Source organism: Schistosoma mansoni, assembly GCF_000237925.1.
Source record: "Schistosoma mansoni, WGS project CABG00000000 data, supercontig 0277, strain Puerto Rico, whole genome shotgun sequence".
Taxonomy (NCBI): domain Eukaryota; kingdom Metazoa; phylum Platyhelminthes; class Trematoda; order Strigeidida; family Schistosomatidae; genus Schistosoma; species Schistosoma mansoni.
The window spans coordinates 71,507-81,980 of record NW_017386138.1 but is presented as its reverse complement, the minus strand read 5'-3'; the positions used below and the strand labels follow the sequence as shown (position 1 = coordinate 81,980).

The 10,474-nt window shown below is 41.1% G+C and overlaps 1 protein-coding gene across 1 annotated transcript; it reads left to right on the top strand.

Moving 5' to 3' along the window:
• Nucleotides 1-8,589: 8,589 nt before the first annotated feature.
• Nucleotides 8,590-9,094, top strand: Smp_185170 (hypothetical protein; the record flags this gene model as incomplete). Its single annotated transcript, XM_018790632.1, has 1 exon — nt 8,590-9,094. Exon 1 carries the CDS (start codon nt 8,642-8,644, stop codon nt 9,092-9,094), a length of 453 nt encoding a protein of 150 aa, XP_018647401.1. The 5' UTR covers nt 8,590-8,641.
• Between the last annotated feature and the right edge of the window lie 1,380 nt (nt 9,095-10,474).

The window sequence follows — 10,474 nt, the reverse complement described above, 5'->3', positions numbered from 1 at the left end:
TGTGAGAGGAAAACAGTACATACTTAATTTGCAAACTATCAATGAACCTTGATTGTTCCTTTGCGAATGTCAATCAATCGTCTCACAATTCACTGTTCCTTCATTTCAATACCAATCGCTTTCTGTTCACGTTCTTTCCTCCTGGAACTTCACGAATTTCTACTGCCACACATTCTATTCCTGACTCGCCATATATACTACTTATATAGATATAAGTAGTATTATTACAAATATTATTAGTAGTAGTATTCGTTGTTGTTGATGACTGTGATGATGTTGAGCTGTGATTGTGTGATTGTGGTAGTATGTATGTGATAGTGGGTATTGTGTGTGATGTGATAATATGATGTTAGTGGTTGTGAATAGGTATGTTGATGGTGGGATTCGAACCGGCGCCGTTTAAATGTGGTTCCCCATCCAACGCCTTAGACCACTCGACCACACGGAAAATGATTGGAACTACACAAAACTTACTCATCAATTTCAACATTCCATTTCACCATCATCATGCAAATACACTCTGCTATTCACGACAACACTACGCACTACACAACACATACTACTCACTCACTCAATCACTCGCTCAATCACACACTCAATCACACACTCAATCAATCAACCACACAACCACTCACCACTCATCACCCCGTGTCAATCCATCCACCACTGTCTGCTTCGACAAACTACGCAGTGTAACACGTTCACACGATGAGTCAGTGAGGGAGAGTGTGTTTCATCCTGTCTGTTTGACACTTGTCCACTCAATGTGTCTGCATGCCATCCCACGTGCTGAATCAAGTTCACACTGAGTTAAGCAATCGGCACACATGACAGTAGTAGTTGGATACAGTGAGGAGACGATGTTGTGTGTGAGTGGGACTAGACAAGTGACTGTGACTGGTCGGTGTTGTGAATGAATTAAATGAAGTGTGGAAGTAACAGGGCACACAGGAGTGAGAATGTGGAGAGTGTGACGTGGTGATTGTGGTTTTGTTTGTGGTTGTAGTACTGTTTTCGCTTTTCCGTTGTATTGTAGTTGTAATTGTAATAGTCGAAGTGTGGTGAACAACAACAACAACAACAACAACAAGAACACGAGTGGGGACAATCCAATGTATTTGAAGTGAAAATTGCATAATGTCTTAGTAAAATTTGAGAGGAAAACAGTAAATACTTAATTTGCAAAATGTCAATGAACCTTGACTGTTCCTTTGCGAATGTCAATCAATCGTCTCACAATTCACTGTTCCTTCATTTCAATACCAATCGCTTTCTGTTCACGTTCTTTCCTTCTGGAACTACACGAATTTCTACTGCCACACATTCTATTCCTGACTCGCCATATATACTACTTATATAGATATAAGTAGTATTATTACAAATATTATTAGCAGTAGTATTCGTTGTTGTTGATGACTGTGAGGATGTTGGGCTGTGATTGTGTGATTGTGGTAGTATGTATGTGATAGTGGGTATTGTGTGTGATGTGATAATATGATGTTAGTGGTTGTGAATAGGTATGTTGATGGTGGGATTCGAACCGGCGCCGTTTAAATGTGGTTCCCCATCCAACGCCTTAGACCACTCGACCACACGGAAAATGATTGGAACTACACAAAACTTACTCATCAATTTCAACATTCCATTTCACCATCATCATGCAAATACACTCTGCTATTCACGACAACACTACGCACTACACAACACTACACACTACACAACACATACTACTCACTCACTCACTCAATCACTCACTCAATCACACACTCAATCACTCACACACTCAATCACTCACTCAGTCACTCACACACTCAATCTCACACTCAATCACACACTCAATCAATCAACCACACAACCACTCACCACTCATCACCCCGTGTCAATCCATCCACCACTGTCTGCTTCGACAAACTACGCAGTGTAACACGTTCACACGATGAGTCAGTGAGGGAGAGTGTGTTTCATCCTGTCTGTTTGACACTTGTCCACTCAATGTGTCTGCATGCCATCCCACGTGCTGAATCAAGTTCACACTGAGTTAAGTAATCGGCACACATGACAGTAGTAGTTGGATACAGTGAGGAGACGATGTTGTGTGTGAGTGGGACTAGACAAGTGACTGTGACTGGTCGGTGTTGTGAATGAATTAAATGAAGTGTGGAAGTAACAGGGCACACAGGAGTGAGAATGTGGAGAGTGTGACGTGGTGATTGTGGTTTTGTTTGTGGTTGTAGTACTGTTTTCGCTTTTCCGTTGTATTGTAGTTGTAATTGTAATAGTCGAAGTGTGGTGAACAACAACAACAACAAGAACAAGAACACGAGTATGGACAATCCAATATATTTGAAGTGAAAATTGCATAATGTCTTAGTAAAATTTGAGAGGAAAACAGCAAATACTTAATTTGCAAAATATCAATGAACCTTGACTGTTCCTTTGCGAATGTCAATCAATCGTCTCACAATTCACTGTTCCTTCATTTCAATACCAATCGCTTTCTGTTCACGTTCTTTCCTCCTGGAACTTCACGAATTTCTACTGCCACACATTCTATTCCTGACTCGCCATATATACTACTTATATAGATATAAGTAGTATTATTACAAATATTATTAGTAGTAGTATTCGTTGTTGTTGATGACTGTGATGATGTTGAGCTGTGATTGTGTGATTGTGGTAGTATGTATGTGATAGTGGGTATTGTGTGTGATGTGATAATGTGATGTTAGTGGTTGTGAATAGGTATGTTGATGGTGGGATTCGAACCGGCGCCGTTTAAATGTGGTTCCCCATCCAACGCCTTAGACCACTCGACCACACGGAAAATGATTGGAACTACACAAAACTTACTCATCAATTTCAACATTCCATTTCACCATCATCATGCAAATACACTCTGCTATTCACGACAACACTACACACTACACAACACTACGCACTACACAACACATACTACTCACTCACTCACTCAATCACTCACTCAGTCACTCACACACTCAATCTCACACTCAATCACACACTCAATCAATCAACCACACAACCACTCACCACTCATCACCCCGTGTCAATCCATCCACCACTGTCTGCTTCGACAAACTACGCAGTGTAACACGTTCACACGATGAGTCAGTGAGGGAGAGTGTGTTTCATCCTGTCTGTTTGACACTTGTCCACTCAATGTGTCTGCATGCCATCCCACGTGCTGAATCAAGTTCACACTGAGTTAAGCAATCGGCACACATGACAGTAGTAGTTGGATACAGTGAGGAGACGATGTTGTGTGTGAGTGGGACTAGACAAGTGACTGTGACTGGTCGGTGTTGTGAATGAATTAAATGAAGTGTGGAAGTAACAGGGCACACAGGAGTGAGAATGTGGAGAGTGTGACGTGGTGATTGTGGTTTTGTTTGTGGTTGTAGTACTGTTTTCGCTTTTCCGTTGTATTGTAGTTGTAATTGTAATAGTCGAAGTGTGGTGAACAACAACAACAACAACAAGAAGAACACGAGTGGGGACAATCCAATGTATTTGAAGTGAAAATTGCATAATGTCTTAGTAAAATTTGAGAGGAAAACAGTAAATACTTAATTTGCAAAATATCAATGAACCTTGATTATTCCTTTGCGAATGTCAATCAATCGTCTCACAATTCACTGTTCCTTCATTTCAATACCAATCGCTTTCTGTTCACGTTCTTTCCTCCTGGAACTTCACGAATTTCTACTGCCACACATTCTATTCCTGACTCGCCATATATACTACTTATATAGATATAAGTAGTATTATTACAAATATTATTAGTAGTAGTATTCGTTGTTGTTGATGACTGTGATGATGTTGGGCTGTGATTGTGTGATTGTGGTAGTATGTATGTGATAGTGGGTATTGTGTGTGATGTGATAATATGATGTTAGTGGTTGTGAATAGGTATGTTGATGTTGGGATTCGAACCGGCGCCGTTTAAAGGTGGTTCCCCATCCAACGCCTTAGACCACTCGACCACACGGAAAATGATTGGAACTACACAAAACTTACTCATCAATTTCAACATTCCATTTCACCATCATCATGCAAATACACTCTGCTATTCACGAAAACACTACACACTACACAACACATACTACTCACTCACTCACTCAATCACTCACTCAATCACTCAATCACACACTCACTCACACACTCAATCTCACACTCAATCACTCACACACTCAATCAATCAACCACACAACCACTCACCACTCATCACCCCGTGTCAATCCATCCACCACTGTCTGCTTCGACAAACTACGCAGTGTAACACGTTCACACGATGAGTCAGTGAGGGAGAGTGTGTTTCATCCTGTCTGTTTGACACTTGTCCACTCAATGTGTCTGCATGCCATCCCACGTGCTGAATCAAGTTCACACTGAGTTAAGTAATCGGCACACATGACAGTAGTAGTTGGATACAGTGAGGAGACGATGTTGTGTGTGAGTGGGACTAGACAAGTGACTGTGACTGGTCGGTGTTGTGAATGAATTAAATGAAGTGTGGAAGTAACAGGGCACACAGGAGTGAGAATGTGGAGAGTGTGACTTGGTGATTGTGGTTTTGTTTGTGGTTGTAGTACTGTCTTCGCTTTTCCGTTGTATTGTAGTTGTAATTGTAATAGTCGAAGTGTGGTGAACAACAACAACAACAACAACAAGAACAAGAACACGAGTGGGGACAATCCAATGTATTTGAAGTGAAAATTGCATAATGTCTTAGTAAAATTTGAGAGGAAAACAGTAAATACTTAATTTGCAAAATATCAATGAACCTTGACTGTTCCTTTGCGAATGTCAATCAATCGTCTCACAATTCACTGTTCCTTCATTTCAATACCAATCGCTTTCTGTTCACGTTCTTTCCTTCTGGAACTACACGAATTTCTACTGCCACACATTCTATTCCTGACTCGCCATATATACTACTTATATAGATATAAGTAGTATTATTACAAATATTATTAGTAGTAGTATTCGTTGTTGTTGATGACTGTGATGATGTTGGGCTGTGATTGTGTGATTGTGGTAGTATGTATGTGATAGTGGGTATTATGTGTGATGTGATAATGTGATGTTAGTGGTTGTGAATAGGTATGTTGATGGTGGGATTCGAACCGGCGCCGTTTAAAGGTGGTTCCCCATCCAACGCCTTAGACCACTCGACCACACGGAAAATGATTGGAACTACACAAAACTTACTCATCAATTTCAACATTCCATTTCACCATCATCATGCAAATACACTCTGCTATTCACGACAACACTACACACTACACAACACATACTACTCACTCACTCACTCAATCACTCACTCACACACTCAATCACACACTCAATCACACACTCAATCAATCAACCACACAACCACTCACCACTCATCACCCCGTGTCAATCCATCCACCACTGTCTGCTTCGACAAACTACGCTGTGTAACACGTTCACACGATGAGTCAGTGAGGGAGAGTGTGTTTCATCCTGTCTGTTTGACACTTGTCCACTCAATGTGTCTGCATGCCATCCCACGTGCTGAATCAAGTTCACACTGAGTTAAGCAGCAATCGGCACACATGACAGTAGTAGTTGGATACAGTGAGGAGACGATGTTGTGTGTGAGTGGGACTAGGCGAGTGACTGTGACTGGTCGGTGTTGTGAATGAATTAAATGAAGTGTGGAAGTAACAGGGCACACAGGAGTGAGAATGTGGAGAGTGTGACGTGGTGATTGTGGTTTTGTTTGTGGTTGTAGTACTGTTTTCGCTTTTCCGTTGTATTGTAGTTGTAATTGTAATAGTCGAAGTGTGGTGAACAACAACAACAAGAACAACAACAAGAACACGAGTGGGGACAATCCAATGTATTTGAAGTGAAAATTGCATAATGTCTTAGTAAAATTTGAGAGGAAAACAGTAAATACTTAATTTGCAAAATATCAATGAACCTTGACTGTTCCTTTGCGAATGTCAATCAATCGTCTCACAATTCACTGTTCCTTCATTTCAATACCAATCGCTTTCTGTTCACGTTCTTTCCTTCTGGAACTACACGAATTTCTACTGCCACACATTCTATTCCTGACTCGCCATATATACTACTTATATAGATATAAGTAGTATTATTACAAATATTATTAGTAGTAGTATTCGTTGTTGTTGATGACTGTGATGATGTTGGGCTGTGATTGTGTGATTGTGGTAGTATGTATGTGATAGTGGGTATTGTGTGTGATGTGATAGTGTGATGTTAGTGGTTGTGAATAGGTATGTTGATGGTGTGATTCGAACCGGCGCCGTTTAAAGGTGGTTCCCCATCCAACGCCTTAGACCACTCGACCACACGGAAAATGATTGGAACTACACAAAACTTACTCATCAATTTCAACATTCCATTTCACCATCATCATGCAAATACACTCTGCTATTCACGACAACACTACACACTACACAACACATACTACTCACTCACTCACTCACTCAATCACTCACTCACACACTCAATCACACACTCAATCACACACTCAATCAATCAACCACACAACCACTCACCACTCATCACCCCGTGTCAATCCATCCACCACTGTCTGCTTCGACAAACTACGCAGTGTAACACGTTCACACGATGAGTCAGTGAGGGAGAGTGTGTTTCATCCTGTCTGTTTGACACTTGTCCACTCAATGTGTCTGCATGCCATCCCACGTGCTGAATCAAGTTCACACTGAGTTAAGCAGCAATCGGCACACATGACAGTAGTAGTTGGATACAGTGAGGAGACGATGTTGTGTGTGAGTGGGACTAGGCAAGTGACTGTGACTGGTCGGTGTTGTGAATGAATTAAATGAAGTGTGGAAGTAACAGGGCACACAGGAGTGAGAATGTGGAGAGTGTGACGTGGTGATTGTGGTTTTGTTTGTGGTTGTAGTACTGTTTTCGCTTTTCCGTTGTATTGTAGTTGTAATTGTAATAGTCGAAGTGTGGTGAACAACAACAACAAGAACAACAACAAGAACACGAGTGGGGACAATCCAATGTATTTGAAGTGAAAATTGCATAATGTCTTAGTAAAATTTGAGAGGAAAACAGTAAATACTTAATTTGCAAAATATCAATGAACCTTGACTGTTCCTTTGCGAATGTCAATCAATCGTCTCACAATTCACTGTTCCTTCATTTCAATACCAATCGCTTTCTGTTCACGTTCTTTCCTTCTGGAACTACACGAATTTCTACTGCCACACATTCTATTCCTGACTCGCCATATATACTACTTATATAGATATAAGTAGTATTATTACAAATATTATTAGTAGTAGTATTCGTTGTTGTTGATGACTGTGATGATGTTGGGCTGTGATTGTGTGATTGTGGTAGTATGTATGTGATAGTGGGTATTATGTGTGATGTGATAATGTGATGTTAGTGGTTGTGAATAGGTATGTTGATGGTGTGATTCGAACCGGCGCCGTTTAAAGGTGGTTCCCCATCCAACGCCTTAGACCACTCGACCACACGGAAAATGATTGGAACTACACAAAACTTACTCATCAATTTCAACATGCAAATACACTCTGCTATTCACGACAACACTACACACTACACAACACATACTACTCACTCACTCACTCAATCACTCACTCACACACTCAATCACACACTCACTCACTCACACACTCAATCAATCAACCACACAACCACTCACCACTCATCACCCCGTGTCAATCCATCCACCACTGTCTGCTTCGACAAACTACGCAGTGTAACACGTTCACACGATGAGTCAGTGAGGGAGAGTGTGTTTCATCCTGTCTGTTTGACACTTGTCCACTCAATGTGTCTGCATGCCATCCCACGTGCTGAATCAAGTTCACACTGAGTTAAGCAGCAATCGGCACACATGACAGTAGTAGTTGGATACAGTGAGGAGACGATGTTGTGTGTGAGTGGGACTAGGCAAGTGACTGTGACTGGTCGGTGTTGTGAATGAATTAAATGAAGTGTGGAAGTAACAGGGCACACAGGAGTGAGAATGTGGAGAGTGTGACGTGATGATTGTGGTTTTGTTTGTGGTTGTAGTACTGTTTTTGTTTTTTCGTTGTATTTGTAGTTGTAATTGTAATAGTCGTAGTGTGGTGAACAAGAACAACAACAACAAGAACAACAACAAGAACAAGAACAAGAAATAGAACAAGAACACGAGTGGGGACAATCCAATGTATTCGAAGTGAAAATTGCAGAATGTCTTAGTAAACTGTGAGAGGAAAACAGTAAATACTTAATTTGCAAACTATCAATGAACCTTGACTGTTCCTTTGCGAATGTCAATCAATCGTCTCACAATTCACTGTTCCTTCATTTCAATACCAATGGCTTTCTGTTGACGTTCTTTCCTCCTGGAACTTCACGAATTTCTACTGCCACACATTCTATTCCTGACTCGCCATATATACTACTTATATAGATATAAGTAGTATTGTTACAAATATTATTAGTAGTAGTATTCGTTGTTGTTGATGACTGTGATGATGTTGGGCTGTGATTGTGTGATTGTGGTAGTATGTATGTGATAGTGGGTATTGTGTGTGATGTGATAATATGATGTTAGTGGTTGTGAATAGGTATGTTGATGGTGGGATTCGAACCGGCGCCGTTCAAATGTGGTTCCCCATCCAACGCCTTAGACCACTCGGCCACACGGAAAATGATTGGAACTACACAAAACCCACTCATCAATTTCAACATTCCATTTCACCATCATCATGCAAATACACTCTGCTATTCACGACAACACTACACACTACACAACACATACTACTCACTCACTCACTCAATCACTCACACACTCAATCACACACTCACTCACTCACACACTCAATCAATCAACCACACAACCACTCACCACTCATCACCCCGTGTCAATCCATCCACCACTGTCTGCTTCGACAAACTACGCAGTGTAACACGTTCACACGATGAGTCAGTGAGGGAGAGTGTGTTTCATCCTGTCTGTTTGACACTTGTCCACTCAATGTGTCTGCATGCCATCCCACGTGCTGAATCAAGTTCACACTGAGTTAAGCAGCAATCGGCACACATGACAGTAGTAGTTGGATACAGTGAGGAGACGATGTTGTGTGTGAGTGGGACTAGACAAGTGACTGTGACTGGTCGGTGTTGTGAATGAATTAAATGAAGTGTGGAAGTAACAGGGCACACAGGAGTGAGAATGTGGAGAGTGTGACGTGGTGATTGTGGTTTTGTTTGTGGTTGTAGTACTGTTTTCGCTTTTCCGTTGTATTGTAGTTGTAATTGTAATAGTCGTAGTGTGGTGAACAACAACAACATCAACAACAGCAACAAGAACAACAACAAGAACAACAAGAACAAGAAGAAGAACACGAGTGGGGACAATCCAATGTATTTGAAGTGAAAATTGCAGAATGTCTTAGTAAAATGTGAGAGGAAAACAGTACATACTTAATTTGCAAACTATCAATGAACCTTGATTGTTCCTTTGCGAATGTCAATCAATCGTCTCACAATTCACTGTTCCTTCATTTCAATACCAATCGCTTTCTGTTGACGTTCTTTCCTCCTGGAACTTCACGAATTTCTACTGACACACATTCTATTCCTGACTCGCCATATATACTACTTATATAGATATAAGTAGTATTGTTACAAATATTATTAGTAGTAGTATTCGTTGTTGTTGATGACTGTGATGATGTTGGGCTGTGATTGTGTGATTGTGGTAGTATGTATGTGATAGTGGGTATTGTGTGTGATGTGATAATATGATGTTAGTGGTTGTGAATAGGTATGTTGATGGTGGGATTCGAACCGGCGCCGTTTAAATGTGGTTCCCCATCCAACGCCTTAGACCACTCGGCCACACGGAAAATGATTGGAACTACACAAAACTTACTCATCAATTTCAACATTCCATTTCATCATCGTCATGCAAATACTCTCTGCTATTCACGACAACACTACACACTACACAACACATACTACTCACTCACTCACTCAATCACTCACACACTCAATCACACACTCACTCACACACTCAATCAATCAACCACACAACCACTCACCACTCATCACCCCGTGTCAATCCATCCACCACTGTCTGCTTCGACAAACTACGCAGTGTAACACGTTCACACAATGAGTCAGTGAGGGAGAGTGTGTTTCATCCTGTCTGTTTGACACTTGTCCACTCAATGTGTCTGCATGCCATCCCACGTGCTGAATCAAGTTCACACTGAGTTAAGCAATCGGCACACATGACAGTAGTAGTTGGATACAGTGAGGAGACGATGTTGTGTGTGAGTGGGACTAGACAAGTGACTGTGACTGGTCGGTGTTGTGAATGAATTAAATGAAGTGTGGAAGTAACAGGGCACACAGGAGTGAGAATGTGGAGAGTGTGACGTGGTGATTGTGGTTT